General features: G+C 38.8%; 1 protein-coding gene across 1 annotated transcript in view; it reads right to left on the bottom strand.

Moving 5' to 3' along the window:
• LOC128077358 (von Willebrand factor D and EGF domain-containing protein-like) overlaps window positions 1–19,943 on the bottom strand; it is a 287,642-nt gene that overhangs the window by 175,200 nt on the left and 92,499 nt on the right. The window contains exons 25-28 of the mRNA XM_052676473.1: window positions 18,594–18,726; window positions 17,984–18,103; window positions 6,357–16,557; window positions 4,025–4,160 (exon numbers count right to left, since the gene is read on the bottom strand). Coding sequence (XP_052532433.1) covers window positions 4,025–4,097 — 73 coding nt within the window. The 5' untranslated portion in view covers window positions 4,098–4,160; window positions 6,357–16,557; window positions 17,984–18,103; window positions 18,594–18,726. The remainder of the gene's footprint in view (window positions 1–4,024; window positions 4,161–6,356; window positions 16,558–17,983; window positions 18,104–18,593; window positions 18,727–19,943) is intronic.

Raw genomic sequence — 19,943 nt, 5'->3', positions numbered from 1 at the left:
ACCTTGACTATTAATTCTCATTTATATGTAAATAGAAACAAATACATTAGAAGGATGAAGGTTTCTTTTGTCCAAGAATGAAAGTATGTTTCTCAGGCTGTGGATTTACCATTGTACAGGTGTAAAAATGCACATTAAGAGTATCTAAAGACCATCCAGAAAAAAAAAAAAATGAACAAAAACCATCTAAAGTACCCCAGATAACTTTTTCAACTGAGGAAGCTCTGGGCAGGTCCCTGTGTCCACTCTCATCCCCATTAGTGAGGACTTCCCCAGTCCCCACCTGCATGCCCCAGACCAGCCAAGAGCTTTGCCCAGCATCACAATTCCCACCCAGTAGCATTTCACGAGGAGCTTTTATCCTTTTCCCCTTTCCCCACTTGGGGTGGCTGAGGTAGCCAGAGGCATTAAGAGCTTTTATAATGCTGTAAAAACTAAAAGAGCTGATGGGGTTGGGAATCACACAGCTCCAGCCATTCTCTCTGAAGAAGGAGGAAATCTCACTGTGTTTTGCTGGAGGGCCATTACTCAGCTGGACTTAAGGGACAGCAGCAGATCTTATCGTTTCAGCCTTGTTTCTGACTCCTTTGGAAACTGCTCTCCACTGAGCTGATTGCCAGCAGTTTCTGGGCAGTTGGGCAAGGGAGGCAAAATGTGCTGCATGAGATGCCAGCTGCACTGTCCTTGGTTTTGCCTTAGGCTGCAGATGTGCCTTAACTACTTGAACTGAGTTGATGGGCTTGTGGCTTTTCAAATCAATTTACACTGCCTTTGTAACAGGTAAACCCCACAATGCTACTGGAAATTGTTTGTATCAGAAATAAGCATAAAAAAAGGCTACAGCACATCTAATACACACAGCAGCAAGAAATCCTGCTGCATTTATACTTCCTGTATGAACAATTTCTGTGTTTGTCACATGCTGCTTCCCACATCTGGCCAAGGCACGCATCTCAACTTGTCAGGGGATGTTGCTATTTCTAGTTTCTGCTTTGCAGGCGTGATGCATGCAACTGTATGTGACCTAGCAACAGATCTGTAAGAGCAAATAATACCAGAGCTGATGGGAATAAAATTAATATATCTTTTACAGGACACAGCTGCTGAGCTTGTGCTGCTCCCCGCTCAGAATTGTGATGAAAAATGTTCCCCATTTCCTTATGCGTGTACATCCACGCGAGGCAGTCATTTCTTATTACGCATCTATTTAGCTATACCTCACACGGAGAGCAGCCTGGAAATTCAGTCGACACAAATAACAAAAGTAACAAGGAATTGCATGATGAGGGCTTATCAGGGTAATTCTGTTACATAGCAAGGGAGCTGTGGCTGCCAGGAGCCGCGCACACTTCTCATCTGCACAACCTCTCCGCTCGCAGAATTGACGGCTGTCCAGTAGATGGTGGTGTTATGTCAACTACTCCACTCCCTCGGTACAGCCGCTGCAGAATTTCAGGCTCCTAGAGCTGCACTCAGCTTCCTCAGATCCCTTCTTGCAGAAATAATTCACATAGTATCATTTGAATTGGAAGGGATCTTCAAAAGTCCATTTGGACCACCTGCCTACAATGCATAGGAGCACTTTCAGGTGCACAGAACCTGGTCCAGCCTCACCTTGAGAGGTCTGCAAGGATGGGCATCCAACACCTCCGTGTGCAACAAGTGCCAGTGCTTCACTCTCCATATCACAAAGAATTGTTTTCCTACATCCAGCCTTAATTCCCCCTCTTCTAGTTTGAAGCCCTCTCTTTGTCCTATTGACTGTCACCTAGCCATGCAGAGTCAGGTAAGGCACATCAGAATGGGACTGCCTGAGAAGTACAGAGAATATATTTTTTCTTAATTTAAAGCAATTTATATTTAAAACATCCATAATCACAATAGTGACTTAAATACAATATTCAAATTTCGGCAACAAAAAAATCCAGTATTTGACAATGATAAATCAGCACATTAAAAACATGACACTCAAAGCAAATGCTCTTTGCTGGGGAAACAAAGTTTGTAATATTGAGTTAAAACAGTGGTGACAGAAACATGAACAGTCATGTACAGCTGGTCTGTGTGCCCAGCAGTGCCAGGGTGGGAGCTGAGGAGGTGCAGAAATGCTTCATGCTGCAACATGCTGCTACAGACACCACGACTCCTTCATTGGGATTGCCAAGATTGTGTATGTATAAACCCATTGACCCCAAAATGACTTAGCACTTGCTAGTCAAATGCTAAAGTCAAGCCAAACAAATACAAATATCATCAAATCATAAAAACCACAGGATGGCTTGGGTTGGAAGGGGCTTTGCAGATCATAGAACTACAGAATGGTTGGGTTGGAGGGGCCTCAAAGATCACCCAGTTCCAAACCCTCTGCCATGGACATGGTTGGACTAGTAGATCAGGCTGCCCAGGCCCTATCCAGCCTGACCTTGGACACCTCAAGGGATGGCAATTCTGGCTATTTCTTCTTCATGTTCCAGGACCAAAATAACTTAATTTTCAAAATATCTAAATTAATTCAATCTAAAGAAGCCTTAGTAATGTTCTTGATGTGTCCCAGTGTGAAAAGAGCCTTTCAATTACACTTGCCACTGGTCTGTTGAATGTCTGTGTACCAGAGAACATTTCTGCACAGACGATTAAAAAGCTTTTACATGTAACCCAATGGAAAATAAAAAGTAATCCCCCTGTTTAGACAAAAAGAACCAATAAAATTCACTTAAGAGAGTGGAACTAGTGCACACTGAATAGCACACACTCAGCAAAACGATGAGCTAGAAGTGGACCTTAGAGAAATGGTAAATTTCACCCATGCGATGCAAAGAACAGGGTTACAAGATAACAGTCATGGGAATTAGATCTGTAATAATCTAGTCTAGACTTAATTAGAGCAATGTGCTGCACTGCAAGAGGCTTTCATGTCTTTTCTTCCTTTTTTTTTTTAAGTTAAGGCTATCTCTGAAGTACTAGGATAGAAGACACCATGAAGCAATCTCAGCCACAAAAGACTTAAATATGTTGTCCAGTGAACAGTCTATCAGATTTATCAACGAGCAGTAGTCAAGGGTTTGTTCTACTAGCAGAACATCTAGCCTTTGTCAAGTATTTCTATTTACCAGAATTTCAATGGTAACATGTAACAACCCCACAACTCCAGGATCTTTTACTGACTGTTCTCTCCTTAGTTTCCATCATCATGATTATTCATCATTACAGCCACATTCTTAAACCTGACTCAAAGCAGAGTTTTCCCTTCTTTGGCTAGATTTACAGCTCAAACTGAGTTTTAACCTCTGAAACATATATTTTACCCTACAGTTTTAATGAAAGAAAACAAACAACCTTCCTATGTATGACAGTTACTATAGCAGGGTAGGAGAAAAACAATTTTTCCAAAACTAAATACCAAACCTGATTATTTATGTAATCCTTATAATAGTATGAGTACAGAAGTCTTCAATACTTTTAACAATCACTCGCATAACTGCATGGCTGACCTGTTTCACTTGAGAAACATGATAAGCCTTCTAAAAGTTTGGATGCTCACAGTAACAGATATTGTGGATTCCCCAGCCTTTACTAAGCTCAATTAGATGGCAAAAAACTGGATAGATTCTCTCTTCCACAAAAAATACTGAAGAAATGTCTCTGCAACCAGAGGCACCCTGCTGCACTGAGTCATTCTAGACTTCACTCTTCACCTACTAAAGTCAATGAGAGTTTTATTGCTGATGTTTTTTGAGAGCAAACTCCATCCATCCATCTCTGCCAGCTGGCTTTTAAAGTCCCTTCTGCAGCACTTCATCCAAGTCGAGAACTTAATTTAGTAAACTCAGACCAGAAAGACTACAAAAGCAGCTAGAGAAAGTGGTACATTTAAGATTTCAGTTACTTTCTTTTACTTCAAGTACTTATAGTGTTTCATCTGTGTGTAGCTTCAGTCTATTAATTTTCAGAATTAAAACAATTATAAGCATGTAACAAATACTAACATAAGGCATTAAGGGAGAAAATTAACTGTCAATCTTACCTTCATCTTCTCTCACTGCAAGCTGAGTGATGTATAGCGATGGTGTGCTGCACTGGATGAAGGAAGTTCCCATTGCTAGCTGAGTATCAGTGTGGTTGTGTAATTTTGGACCAGTCACTTGAACTTACTTTCTTCACTGAAACCAGAACAGTAATTATAAGTAACACAGAACCAGAATGAAAACTGGTCCTCATTTACAGAAGTGCTTTCCAGAAAGGTTAATTCTGGAAGCATGATTCTGTTAAACCAGTTCAGCACTCTAATGAATGTTACACATGCAAGCAATTCCATGTATACAGAGTGCAGAACAAATTTATGAGATTTAAGTGAGTTCCTTCAGTTTTTCCTATGTGCTTTGCACCAGAGATCTTGAAAGATCCTAAAACCTACAGATAATAAAGTGCTGTTCAAACTCAATTGCTAATTAAACTAAGACCTTCTTTCTATCTTTTTTATTAATTTTAATGTAGCTAGTAAGCTAAAGACATGATTTATATAAAGGCTGCAGTTTGCCTTTCCATATTCATAGATTATCTGCTGCAACACTAAGTTTCGCACACAACAACAAAGGAGGTCCAGTTTTCCCCTCCTGCCTGTATGCTTGCTCCAGCTGATTGCTGGCTGGACTGGTGATGGTACAGTCATTCCCTTTTTAGAATCGTTAAGGTTGGAGAAGACCTCTAAGATCATCAAGTTCAACCACCAGCCCATCAGCAGACTATCAACAGGGCTGAGGATGCCCAGCAATCTCAACAACCTTTGCAGCAGAAGTCATCACTGACTTTTAACTGTGGCTGACCTGATCCCTGCGTGACAACCTTGCTTCAAGCAGACTGCAATAGATGACCTTGAGACATCCCTTCAAACAGCATTTCTAAGCTTCCCAGCTCCTGCCTGACCAGTAGTGCAAAATGAGCTTAAGCATAATGACAAAAGCCAGGCTTTATGTGGCTCATTAACTCATAAGAGATTAGCTTGGGAACACCTGGAGATCCTCAGGTTTCACTTTGATTTGCATTCACCTGTGAACTTTTCTGGGTACACCACTCTGGATCTCAGTCTTACTCCTAACTCCTCTCTAACAGCCTATGATCCATATTAAGAAACCAATGTAAATGAGAGATGATGAAACGCATTTATAAAATGAATTGTGGATATCATGAAATGTATTTTTAAATTGAGATGGTGGTTGACTTTTAACAAAATTCTTAGTCTGTTAACTGTTCCTAAACTGCTGCTGATTCTCTTGTAACTTAATAACAGTTTTGTTCTTTTCAGTAAAACTTCTTCAGCCCTTACATACGCAGCAATAGAATATTAGTTCTGAAATCTACTTTTACCACATCAATGTTATTTACTTTAAAGTCTGTATGTAGCTACTCAGAAACATGTATTGAAAAGAGCAGAAATAAAAAATACAGTACAGCATATAGATGTGGAAGGATGACGGGCAATAACTGAAATAATGTATGAAGTTATCATAATATAAAATGTATGTGTTTGATAAAAAAAGTTACAAAACAAATAACACTACCGGGAAATCATTGCCATTATATTCCACCACAGTCTAAAAAGAAGATGAATACCCTTTTACTGGATGGCATTTCAGGAGGAGCCCCAAAACTTCATACTTCAAGAGTTACCAAGATTAAAGTAGACTTATGCACACAAAAGTTTAAGCATGTGCATGAGTTTGCATGCTCATTTTCATGCAGTTTCACTGTGAGCTAGCACTTGGAGTCAGCAGTGTTGGAAACTGGTAGTGTTTCAGATGTCCTTCACAGGTGGAATTTCTGCTTCATCTGGTGGTGCCAAACCAGTTTTGTGCAAGCTATAGTTCAAGCCCCCAGAAGAGCCACGCAAGCAAATTCTTCCAGATACTCTGGGCTTGAATTACCCTGACCAACATAAGTACATATTTCAAACTCTGATAGTGCACATGGTATTGGTTGGTAATAAGGAATCTCCTGACAAGAGATCAGTTAAACATCTTCAGAATCAACAAATACAGTGTGATTAACCTTTTCCTGAGTAAACAACCAGTATACTGAACTTCCTTATTTAAAATTAGTCTACCATTAGGGTAAGTCTAATAATACCATCATTAAGTCAAATAAAATAATAAAGATGGACCTATAGCAGGCAGGTAAAATTTAACAGGAAAAGCTCAACAAGAGATTTGCTCTGTAGTTTGATTACAGTATGAGAGAATGAGTAACATCCATCATGCTTGTATAACCAATGAATATACAGATCTTATAATCATGAAAAACATAAGAGAGCTTGGCTAAGCAGGTTATTATACCAAAAAGAGAATAGATAGAGTGCTTACCCTTATCCTGGGCACGCTGTAAAACTCCAAAGGAGGGATCTCCACAAAGAGATCTTTCCACCCCAGTAGTCAGCTCTTAAATGGGTCCAGGAGAGGTGCAGCCAGGCTCCACCCCTTCCAGCAGCATGGGTGAATTGCTTTCACCTGTGCTCCCACAGCTGACTCATTACTCGCCTCAGGTGGTCAATCAGAGGTTCAGGCCCCAATTCAGTTGTTCCCTTACAGTGCTCACTTTTCAGTTAGCACAAGATTGCCTGCCCACTGTTTCTTCTATGTCCTGACTGCTTTAGACTACTGTGTTCCTGACTGTGAGACTTCTGAGATAATTTAGCAACAAAATAGGTCCTATTGACAAGATATAAATTTTACTCTTTATTGGTGTTTGTCAGAAATTCCACTCCTCGCTCTAATAAGTGAAAAAATATAAAGCTTAAGCTCTTCTTTACAGAGCTTTTTGTTAAATACTATAGAAATGGAGTTTTAGAAAGTCATACTGAAATTAAGATTTATTATGGACATATTTGTTAAAATTTAGCTAGTTTCATTTGCAAATTTGGTCCTTTGTATCTTCTAGTAAGTCATAATAATTTGATGTCCTTTATCTCAAATTTCTATTATTCATTAAGAAGTGGTTACTCTATAATGCTAGCAATTCAGTCTGCTATTCAAAAGAATTTTTTTCAAAAATGAAGCTCTAATAAACATGTTATTTTCAACAGAGCTTTCCTTATTAAATATTTTTGCAGATTAAATCAAGGATGAAGAAAATTGTGATGTGGACAAATATGTAAAAAGTTACTGGCTAACCAGGCCTGTCTTTGACTTACTGAGAAAACTGTTCTCCTTTGCTAAATGTTAAGGATTGAATTTGAAAAACACTAATTAATGTGCATATCTCATATTGATGCTCAGAAGGACGTGGCTTTCAAGGTCAATAAGCCATTTTTAATTATTTCATCTTCAGTCTTTAACTGGAGACTCACATTATCACAGTATTCAAGAACAAGTGATGTTCCATATATAAGAAATTACCCTAATGACTGAAAATAAAATGAAAAAAAAAATCAAAATCCATTGTGTTTAACCATTTAACACCTCTTATCAGAACTGTCTTTGGCAGAGATTTGCCTGGCATTGGGACAGGGGATCCAAACATCGTTTGGATGCTATTCCTTGTATGGTTGGGGAGGAAGAAGCATATAATGAATGCAAAACAACTGAATTCTCAATGTTTTGGCCTGGACACAAAGTGCATTATCACTATGGAGAATATCATAAATAAAATTTGATTTAACTATACATAGCAAATGTCATGTATAATGTGTTAGTAGGAACAGCAGGCTGAATGAGTGCTCGTAGAAAAGAAGTACTGATGTTATGATCAGCAACAGAGTGAAAATGAGTGTTCCAGAATAGATTTCTTCTTGGCTCGTTATTAGATGTAAAAAGCACTACCTGTCCTTCTCCAGGGAACAGTATACTGTTTGTTTGTTTTTAAGGGAAAAAGCCAAAAGGCAATAAAGTGGGATCACACAATCTGCTAGCAGTGCAAACAGTGAAAGCTGGACACGTACATCCCATAACGCTTTGTAAGGTGACAACTGACACTGATAAATGCCATCAGACCACACCTCTGCCCTCACACTGCTCGTCTCAGTCTTGCCAAAAAAAAGTAACGTAAGAATTAAAACGAGTTCTGTGAATAGCAGGAGGCTTTTGAGACATCAAATTATTAATTCATCCATATAATGTAAGCTTGTAAAATCCCAATGTGGAAACCACTCTGGTTGAAATGAACTGCCCTGTGTCTTGTCTTATAAACGAGATTCAAGGCCTATTTCCAGCTTTCTCAATAGCAGCACGGTGACCCAGAGGGAGTCACCCATCTCCCCTGTGTCTCAGCTCTCAGCTATGAAAAATGGGTTAATAACATCCATCTCGTGGGGAAGTTGTGGGCTTGTATTTTTCAGTGAGATTGGGGATGGCAAAGAAGAGCAGTGAAGTAATTGACCGATACTGGCCAAGTGCTCGGAATGCTAATATCGAGTAGTCTTATTTTATTCAGACTTTCTTATCTTTAATTTCCCATTTATAAGCCAGTGAGCATATGGCAATTTTCTTAGTTATGAAAGATATTTTTAAAGGAAGTTTGCAAGCAATAGCATATCAAATGGTCTGAAGAGAGTGGCTGCATTTTGCTTCCTTTAGATTAACTTTCACAGTTGAAGCTTCAAAGGCGGAAGAAAAGATATATGGATACCTTTCTGTCTTTAAAAGCATTTGGAGGACTATAGCATGATCATTTTCTCCTCACATTAAACAGCCTGGTCATTTTTTGGTAACTTTCATTCGTTTCTTAATCTTGTGCTTTTATCGGTTTTAGTTTTCTCTTCAAAACGCACGTCTCACGCCTCCTGCTCCTCTCGAGGCACTAAATGCACTGCTTCAAGCCTATGCATGGCTCAAGGTCAAAGTGTTTCAATTCCTGTCACTTGTCATATGTTTGGCAGTTCCTCTGGTGACCTGGCTGCTAACACTCCTGCTGTGGTGGGAGGCCAAAAACTGCAGTCATCAAAGATTTCGATGGTGGCAGAACTGGCCCACCCTCCTAGGTGCCCCCCCATGTGGGTCAGTGCAGAGAGAAGGTGAAGGATGGCATCTGACATCCCCACATGGAGATGCTCCCAGAGTGGCTCTGATATTCCTTGGGACTTTGCAAGGGTGAGAACTTTCTTTCTCCACTCCCATTTTCATTTTGATTTGATTTCTAATCTGCTGAGCAGTCTTACCCTCAGACTGGTTGATCCTTTAGGACACTCTCAGCCATGGTTGTTATTGAAACAACTACAGGAATTATTGTTTCCATTAGTCAAGTACTGATTCATGCATTGTTTCTCCTGGATAGACATTATACTTTCAGGATTGTATTCATACAATGGGATTAAGTTGTGGATCAGATTCATTTTCCTTCAACAGTTGCATTTTCTGAAGTATGCAGTGTTTGCTTTGCGTGGTATAGAACAAACTTTTAGCACTAATAGCATAAAAGATTTTCTCAATGCCACAATTTCTTATGACCTTCATTTTCAAAATCTGTCAGCTATAGTAATATGCATCATCATGCTGATGTGCACTGAATCTTCATTAACATTTGTGATTTCCATTGTATTTTCAAACTGCAGAAATCCAAAATTCTAGCAATAGGCACACAAGTATTTTGCTTTTGGTTTCAAATTGTGATATATCTTTTGTTAAATGGAAGCCTTTCGGGGACAATGGTGTTACTGATCTTATAGTCTCTGCAGTTGTTTGTTTCCATCAAACAGCTTTCTCTGTGCTGGAGTGACTGAAGTTTCTTCCAGTTCAGGAGCACTGCCACAAAAAGAAAGTGCTTAAGAGTTTTTCTGACATGCATGAAATTCTGAGCCTTTTTTCTGCATGTCACTAATCATCTTATTTGGTCTTTAAGACTGAGGGTCATTGTGCAATGTTGTTTCAGAAGGCTTCAAAGCCATTGATCAAGAAATATGAATCCATCATGGTGTGTAATTGGGTGTGAACTGCCATCCTCCCACAGCATACTCTTTGGCAATATCAGAAAGGATGCACTTTTACTTAAATAGTCTTCATAGCAGGATCTTGTCTCTTTGGTAACACAGCTTTTACAAACTGAGAATGCGGAAGGTAATTGACATAGCTGTTCAAAGAGATCAGGATCAATATTTGTGTGTGTTGCACAGCCTCTCACGGTACTGCAAGCCTTCTTCATTGTTAAAGTGGAATGCATTTATGTTTTTCGTGTGGGGTAGCCCAGTACTCAACAAATCAAAGTTGCTACATAGAAGTCAGTACGTGGCTGTCACTGCAAGTTGCCAGCCTGCCTGTTTTCAGAGGCGTCTTAGTGAAGGTCCACTCTTCATTCCATTATGGTGGGCAAGGGAATATTTGAAGTGCTTGATTGTCAGAGGGAGAGGGTTGTTAAAACAGGGATACAAAGCCTTGTTCAGTCAGAGGGGAATGGTTTTTTGGGAGGGGAGTCCTCCTGGTTTTCTGAGAAGCCATGAAACACTGTTGTTTCTGCTTTAAATCGTGTTTTGACTCTTTAGGTTTTTAGGTTTTAGGTTTTGACTTTTTAGCTGAAATTTCAAATGCTTGCTTCATACTTGCTGCTCTGTCAGCTGTTGTGCTATGACTCTACAGTCAATGAAGACAACTCTCATAATTTTTCCTCTCTTTATCTCCTTTCTTTGCTCTCTGCTTGTGAGACATTTGGAGGACAGAGTCTATTTCTGAAGTGCTCAGAAAGAATCACTTGGATGCAGTGGCACCACAAATAAACTAAGAACAGAACAGAAACTATTCCCAAAGCAGCCTGATGTACTTTATTGACTCCCATTAGTCAACAGAATGTGTATGAGGAAATCATACACACAGATGACTTCAGAAACTGGGGCATATGTTTACCTTCTAAATCAAGAGTGCTTATAAATATCTGAAGTTGCATTCAGCTGGCTTGCATCATTTTTAATATATCTTGAACTCTTATATTACAAATCAGAGTGAATAAGGTTAGAGATTGCTCCCTCCTCTCCTTCTCTTACATATGTACATATATATATATATATATATATATGTTTTGGGGTTTTTTTTGGACAAAATATTATCACATAAGCTACAGAAGTGTATGGCAGGCTTTATTTAATAGAATTTTACAATTGATTTGCTGACAGGCTCTTAGTTTGTGCATCACTAGCCAACAGAGCTGCAATAAAGAGCTTTATCTGGGATTAAAGCCTCTGAAATTACTCATTAATTGGATTAATGAACTGTAATTCATCATGCATGTCAATCCTGTTTTAGTCTAAGTCCTTCTTCCACTCTCCTTGTAACATTCATCCAAGTAAGACCTATGTTCTGGGAAAGTTCAAGAACAATGTTAAGACTTTCATGATTTCACATTCGTTTAAATCCCTGATGTGAAAAAATTGCCTTTATTCTTTCCCTGAACACCTCTCTAACTTTTCTTTATCTAATATTTAGAGTATTTCAGGTATTTTTTAAAACCCCTCATTTCAGATCTTGGATATAGTGCTGATCTCAATGGGTTCTGTTATATTTTAAGGTTGCAGAAACAACTTCAATATTTTTTTGTATTTAAGAAGTTAAAATACTGAAAGCATTTAGTAGGTTTTATTCTATTGTTTATTGATTTATTTTTAATTTATTTTTCTGAAATGCATTGCTAGCCATTGAAACGTTTAATTTAGTGAACAGGAAATACAACCTAAAAGTACTGGTAGTTTGTGGTTTAAAACTTTCTTTGTAAAACCTGGTCAATCTTGTATTTTTTTCTTACATGCTGATAAACAATCTAAAATGTTTTAAATTGATTTTTTATCTCTTTACTTCAGATAAGCGATTTCATTTACACCTTCAAAGGACACTTCTTCATTGAATATATAGAATATGCACTGCTTCCATGACAGCACTCTGGAACAGGAACATTAGCCCAGCTCAGCTGTCAAAAGCTGAAAAACAGATTCTGCAGATATCACTCCACTGGAGTTGTTAATAAATTGCCTCGGAGCCTGGCTGCAAAAGAGTATGTGCATGGCAGGAAGTCAGAATTTGAAATGGAAATGTTTCTGAAGTTTGGAAGTTACCTAATCACACATCTTCCCATTTGCTCGGTATGAGTCGGAGCCCCTTGGCCTGAAGCTCAGAAGGGGAAGGAGCTCTTTGCTTTCATATCTTGGTGGAGAGAAAGAGATGTTTCATCTGCATATCCCAGCAATCCACAGTTTTCTGCAGACAGAAGTTCCTGAGGGAAGGGAGCTATCTACTCCCATTTATTTGTAGAGCAGGAGTCAAACATGGTCACAGAGGCAATTTAATGTACATATACTTTCTATACAGAGCATTTTCAGCAAAATGGCAGGACTCGCCCTGAAAGAAGTGCAGAACAGGCTGAGGAGTGGAGCAAAAAGAGCTTCTGCTATTTTATATCAAGGAGCTCTTCCTCTGCTCCTAGCACCTCTGTTGATGGGAGGATGCTTTGATGAGAAGTGGTGGGAACTGTTCCTGGCTGAGATACATTGTGCAACATTTCTGTGGGTAGAGCTGGACCAGGCTGGTGAGATACTCAGTCTCAGGTGGTGATTAGACCTTTATGGATGGATCAAAGCTTCTCGAGAGAGGACTGGGCTCAGAGAACAGACTGGAGGGCAGCCTGGGCTGGTTGCATCTCAATGCTGGTATTACAGTATGCCCTGGCACCAAGGCAGGGATGCAGTTAGCAGGGGAAGTGACATCCAAAATGATGTTTTTCTATGTGCTGCTCAGTTGGGCTGGTTGTCACTGAATTTAAAAAAGTACTGACTGTTTCTGTGAATCAATGCATTGCTTAACTTTTATAAGGAAATATAATACCTCTTATTAAATCAACTAACATAAAACAGGCTTTCAGACAGTCCTTTTATCAGGCTGTCATGAAGAACCCAAATTCAACATAAAGTAGATCAGAGCCAACAGCTCATAAACCAGTTTTATTGTGTTAATCACTTTGTGGTGGTGAAGGGAGCTGGCACCTAAGAGCAGCAGGGGCCACAGTCCAACACTGTAGTTTGGGTGGAAAGGTGTTTGGTACAGCAGGAAGGATGAGAAGAAGATTGCAACACACTTCTCACTTACTACTGAGGGATCTGATTTTGGATTAAATTAATTGCATTTGTGATTCAATAGTTGTCAAGTCATCTATGGCACCTACAAAGGGGCAGTGCTTCAGGGAAGATAAAGGTGGGGACAGAAACCACAGAAATTATCCAGCCTAAGCTATTTCTGGTGCTTCAGATAGTTTTTAAGGTAAACCAAATCAGCACATACAGCTGGTGAAACAGAGGGGACCAGGCTTTAACCAGCTACCTTATCTTTGTAGCCATGCCAACTTTAGTGCAATTATTTCTCTGTTTGTAAGTAGAGCTTAACAAAATGCTATTAATCCCATCAATTTACAGAGGCTACTCAAGCCAGAAATGGTTTCCTTTTAAAGAGGTCAAATTGCTGTTTGAATCTGGCCCTCACTGCTAACAGTACATAGCGAAAAGATTTAGAAAGATTAAAACTAAAGGCAAAAAAGACATGGAAATTGTTTGAAATCTTTTACAGGAGGATCAAAACAATTTGGACTGTGTTTGAGGAGTGTGCTGACCCTTCTGCTTTTGGAAAACACAGTGGGAAGGTACCACTTCCCAAAGGTTTCTTGAAAGGGTAGAAGGCAGAAATGAGCACAGGGAACCAATGTGATCTCTTAAATATGACGCTATTCTTTTGATATAGAGATATTTTGTCTTGTTTTCTTCCTTTTCAGAGAAAATCCTGAGATGATGACCCACAGATGTTGCCATCTTGTGGACAGTGAAGCAGAGGAGAATGTCAGTGGCTGCTGGAAAAACCAGCCTCTTCCAGTTCATGTTACAAAGCTTCCAAGAATCACTGCACAAAGCTGAGCCAAATTCTGAGACTGAGATGCAAACGAACTCAAATACATGGCTGGCCTGTTCAGTTTAGGTTACACAGGTTGCCTAAACATGCAATTTGCAACCGGCATGCTTTTATAGCTGTAACTACAATCTTGATTACTCCGTTAGAGAAGCTCTGTTTGAACAGGTATGTGGTTTGCTTTAATTTATCCAGTACGTGGGGTATTGGACACAGATTTATGCCATCAGTTATGCCAGCCTCTTCATGACAAGAGCCAACATTGATTTCATGCTAAGGTGAAGCATTGTGTGGGCTGCAGTCAGGATGTGTACGTCTCAGCTACTGAAGGCCCACAGAGATTAAAAGCTGTCTACAGCTACCGATAACAGTATCAGACAGTTTCATTTACGAGCTGCCTTTTGGAGTCCTCATCCTCCAGGGTCTGTCCCTGATACCATCGATGCCAGCAGCAACCTGTGGGTGTCCATGAAGCAACTGATGCAAAACTTCAGCCGCCCGAGGCAAAACTGCCAACCCTGACCTCAAAATCTGATCAATTTGCATGAAGTTTAACAAGCAGAATTCAGGCTGTGGGATATGATAATGTGAACACGTGCAGAATTATCTCTTCATACATTAATGCACGGGGAGGGGGTTACATTAAATTAAAAATGTGTTTCTGGCCATAATCTCTTTAGGAGAAAAACATGGTGGCACATCTCAAGGCTTGATCCCCAGTGCTGTCACATTTCCATTCTGTTTGTAAGTGTTCTTTCTTCTGCAGCAATCATACAGCCTAAGCAAAGCTCTTCTTACATCAAAATAAATCTTATTCTCAGCAGCTTGTCTTTTTCTTTATTCAAAGCAAACTTTTTGGAGCTTTTGTATACTGCAATATATACCTAAGACATTCTGCATCTATTGCAGTCTGTCTGAGTGTTGTTGCTCTCCAAAGGAAGTATGCTGCAATGTCATTCTTCTCCTGAATTGCCTATATTCTGAGTTTTGTTCTGTGTTTCACAGAACTCTGTCTCTCCAGTTTAAGTGCTACTCCAAGCAAACGATAACACTTCGCTTGTATTTTAGGATGTAGATTGAAGGCTAAAATTGCTTTTCTGAAAAATCCCACATCTTCCACAGCTGTGGAGATTTTCTGCAATGCAGCTCATGCTGATTCACATCGAGATGGCTGCCCCCATCAAACTCTTCAGTTGGGTGTAGAAATCAATGCCTGACCTCCAGAAAACACTGCTCAAATTATCATTTAAAATGTCAACACTGGCCATTATGAAAACTGAATTTCCAACTACTTCAAGTAGCAGCTTACAAAAGGAATTTTCTAGAGTTTTGAGATTATTGTGATGTATAGGGGAGAAAATACAATTGTATTTATAGTCATTGAAATGTATAAAAATTGTGCATAGATGATATTGCATTATCATTGTATTAACGCTTAATGAGTTGATTACCATAACAGAAGGATGACGGTTTCTACACAATTGCAAAAAAATAAATGAATTTAGTAAATAAAATCTGATTTTCTAATACTGAGCATGATAAATTATTTCATGTAGTTTTACAAAGGGGTGAGTGTCAAAATATTAAAGAGAAAGTTTATTACAAATAATTGCTTTGTTTATGCTGTTTCTCTAGAGCTTGGGTAAGCAATTTAAGTTACAGAGATTTATAATTGTTTCCATGAAGATGTATGAAACTAAAAAATTGCAAGCCTATTAAATCCACCTATAAATCATTCTATACATTTAATTTCTTCTGTATAAATTTTAAGAGTTCATATATAAAATACATCCTAAAATTGCTACATGCTTTCAGATGAACTGGCAATCACATTTCTTCTCACCTTTTCATTATTACCTTCAGTCTTCAAATAGAATACATAGAAGTTCCCACAGGTTACTTAATATTAAATATTTAATGGCTGTTACAATTCTGCATTAAAAATATTTGTGTAGGAATGTCAGGGATAAGTTCTGGAAATGTTGAGAGTAATGAGGCCCTGCAATGCTGCCCAGAGGTGCTGTGTTTGCCCCATCCCTGGAGGTGCTCAAGGCCATGGATGGGCCCTAGACAACATGAGCGGGGGGGGAGGCACTGAACTCATGCCATGGTCTTGGGTGATCTTTAAGATCCCTCCTAACCCATGCAATACTATGATACTATGTTTATTTTTGATAGGACCAATTATGTGTTTATATATCTGGAAGCCAGAGCAGCACTCAGTAAGCAGAGGAGAAAAACTGTCCAGGGATGGCCAGGGGCAGTTGGCAAGGCCAGGTAAAACCAGCTCTGATGCAGGCAAGCCCCAGTGCTCTGGACAAGAAATAGCAAAATCCCCGTTTTGCTTGCAAGACTCTCTGGATGTAGTTGAAAGCAAGAGGAGAGCACTGAAGCTCTTTCTCCTCCCTGTCCTTGGTAGCTCACACTGTCCTGCTTTCGTCCCTCTTCTTGTCATTCTCAGCTGCTGCCAGCACAGAGCCAGACAGGCTTCTGTGAATCTTGGGGAGGTTTTGCTATAATTTTCAGAGGAAGCAGGACCTTGAATTGTGAAATCCCCTATAGACTTTTCAGAAACCTGTCAGGCTGCAGCATGACTGTGCCACTTCTATGGCAACGATGTGACATTGTTTACTTCTAATTGTTTTGACTGCTTATTCATTCAAGTGGATTATTATGCACATTTGTGCCCTGTGAGAGCTGATTCCTGAAAAAAAAATGGGTGAGAAGATAGACTTAAAATGTCCTTTTAGCATTACTTTTTCCATATAGGTCAAATCTATGTGGAAAAAAGCTAAATGATGTTTGTGTTCGCATTTTGTCTAACAAAAGCAGAATTCTGATGGCAGTAATGACGAGATATGATTATTGAGGTTCCTTTTACAGTATATGTAGATGAGTTAAATATAATGTGGAGCTGAGGTGTCCATTTTGCCCAAATGTTCCATAGAAAATACCCAAGATGAAGTTTTGGTTAAGGTAAATTTAGCAAAACTTTTCCTAATATAATCTAACCTGGTAATGCAAGATATGCATTCTTTCTGTGAAGGAGCTCTCTGGTCCCTCCTACTTGCTTCAGACATCATATTGACTAACTGATCCACAAGGATTTCTATTTTCTTCCGCCCTGCTACATGCATTTTAAATACAGCCAGGCTTCATTTATAAATTTCTTACTTGTTTCTGCATCATTTTAAATGGTGTTTAAGAAGTTCAAAGCCATTTCGTTACTACTGCAGAATTTATCTACTGAGACATTAGAATAAAAAGTACTTATTTGCTTGGTGACTTGAATTGCACCATTGTGGGGTATCAGCTTGCATTTTAAAACAGTAAATTCACAAAATTACATTATGTTTATAGTTGTCATCAAAATATAAAAAGGAACATTAATCTTCTCAAATTTAATTTTGCTTGGGTTTTAATTCCATTGCTTATTGCCAGAGGGATTTACAGAATTTTTCTTAATATCTCTGACTTCACAAAGTTTATGTTCGAAAAAATGATATGCTATACTGCTGAAGTCATTTTCTAGTTGATAGTTTTAGTATTGCCCTCTTATTCTCTAATTATTTGCGTACAAGTATTATGATACTCCATTTTTGTCCCAGTTCAATAGAAATTTTATATCTGCAATATTTCAGTCCTCAGCTGAAGCACAGTGCTGGGACTGTCACTGTGTTGGAAGAGGTTGAAGTTTCCAGACTTCTCACAGCTCTGCTCAGATTAGACGTGGAACTGGACACCCTACTGAGAAATGGTGCTCTGATACTTCTTTTTGCTGAGAAGAGCTTTTTATTATTCCTTTCAGGTTCCTTTTCCAGCACAGTTTACCTCTCCATCTCTTTCTAGTGTTAAATCACCCAGCACATAGGCTGGGGCTTGCTGTAGTTGTACATGTCTCCACCTGCTTCTCTCACATGAACTGAGAGGAGGAAGAGAACAACCCAGTAGATGTATTCCTCTGGGCAAATAGCACCATTCTGTACAAGTTTAACTCAGAATAAATATTAATAAATAGTTGTAAATATTTATAAATATTACTATGTAAGTACCAACTTGTCCTCCATGAAGAAAAACATGAAGATTAATTTTCCTTTTCATAGGGAAGCATATAATATCTCTGGACATACCTGCTTTGTTCAGTTTTGAATAAGAGAAGGCAATTTTGTCCCGAAATTTCAAAGTCTTCTATGAGATGCAAAGAGAGAAAGGTGGATTTGTCTGAGTTGGCACATTTGTTTCTTGCCTGGCTGTGGGAAGAGGAGATAAAGTAAGAAGAGATGCTACAAGAAAATGACACTTTCGCCTGCAGCACAAAATGCTTCTGTAGAACAGTTTGTACTTGTTTGCTTTGCTTTTTGGTTTCCTAATAAAATAGAAAGAATATACTGAGAAATGGTGAGAGATGACTTACAACTGGGCCTGCTCTTTCTCCTTTGCAATGAGGTGCCCAGGGTAACCTCGATGAGCCCCCTTCCTTCGTGGGGACCGCCCCAAATTTTGATGACTTTTGGGGTTGATTGTATTTGCTAGTAGCCATCAGGGTGAAGAAGTCAATCACTGACAAAATGACCACTTGGGGCAAATTTCTGATACTGGAGATTACAACAAATATCCAAGATCACAGAGAAGTCTATCTTTTATCTCTAATTTTTTTCCTCATTGCCTTAATCCAGTCTTCCCTTGCCTGAATTATTAGGGGCTGTTTTTCAGGTGTATCGATAGGACAGCAGCTCTTACATTATGACATGAATATTTTCACACAGGCCAGGTTAGATCTTCATGTATTTCCTCTTGGATGTTGCCTTTCCAATTTCTTCTACAAAAGCATGCAGGGATCAGAAGAGATGATTCATAGTGTTTGCCAACCTGACTGGAGATAGGAAAATGGTTAATATGGACACATTCATTTAAACAACTCTTTTACTAGTCCTTGTGTGAAGACAATGAATTAATTGCAGAGATTAAAATCTCAAAAAATGCAACTGAGACAATACTTAGATAGTCATCAGACCTTATAAGTATTCCATGTGCCTGGGATTTTATATTGCATTTCTGTAATTTTCATACTGCTACTATCTGCATCTATTTTCAGCAGCTCTGATAACTTCAGTAAAAAGCTTATTTAATGAAAACAATAAAAAAATGTTTTCATAGTAGACCAAGTTAGTGTAGTTTTGGACTGTCAGTCATTCTTATTTCTGGTTGGGATTTATTGCCTCTTTGTCACTTGTAGTCTAAAGATTATACTTATCAGTTAACAGAGACCTGCCTGTGGTTACAGCTTAAGCATGTCAAGGTTGATTTTTTTACTTTCCACTGACATCATACAAGCCAATATCTGAATATCCTAAATTTCCAGATTGTCAGTGCATGGGATGCTTTGTGACACCCTCGCTGACATTGTTGAGGGTATAGCTGTGTTATGCATTATGTTAGTGTCTAATTCATGGGTCTCTGAATATACAAATATGAACAAGCTCTTATGAATGGGATAGTTCTCACAAGATCATTGGAATTGAGATGGTTTGTGTTCAGGTTTAAACTCAAAATTGAGAAAAATGTGCTAATTTCAGACTTTTAAGAGTTCTTTTTCTGTTATTAGTCTTCTAAAGTCTGTGTCAAGGAGGGAAACTAAACAGAAAACTTAGAAAAAAATAATCCATGATCTTCCTACTTACCTACCTATATTGATCAGATTATTGACACAGGGACACAGAGGAGGCATTTGGATAGGGCTACATTCTTCATACGCATTTCAGACATACTAAATAAATAATAAATCCATTACCAACAACTCAACAGGATGATCTTTCACCCTTTTGCTCTATTCTCCAGGAAGCTATTGTAGTTCCAGTTACAGTCATGCTTTTCTAATTTTTGAAAAGGTTAACACAGTTTTATCTTTAATAGCTGCTTGATCATTGCAGAAGCTAACAAGTCATGTTGGAAACATTAGTCAGGGAGACAGGGGAATATATCTGGATGTCTTGCACAATTATAAAGAGAGTTATTCTCCTGCTGTTATCACTGCATTAACATGGCTGGTATAGAAATGACATATTTATTAAGAAAGAGTACAAGAGGTTT

This window comes from Tympanuchus pallidicinctus, unplaced genomic scaffold (genome assembly GCF_026119805.1).
Source record: "Tympanuchus pallidicinctus isolate F22 unplaced genomic scaffold, pur_lepc_1.0 scaffold15, whole genome shotgun sequence".
Classification (NCBI taxonomy): Eukaryota; Metazoa; Chordata; class Aves; order Galliformes; family Phasianidae; genus Tympanuchus; species Tympanuchus pallidicinctus.
This window is presented reverse-complemented; position numbering and strand designations above follow the sequence as displayed.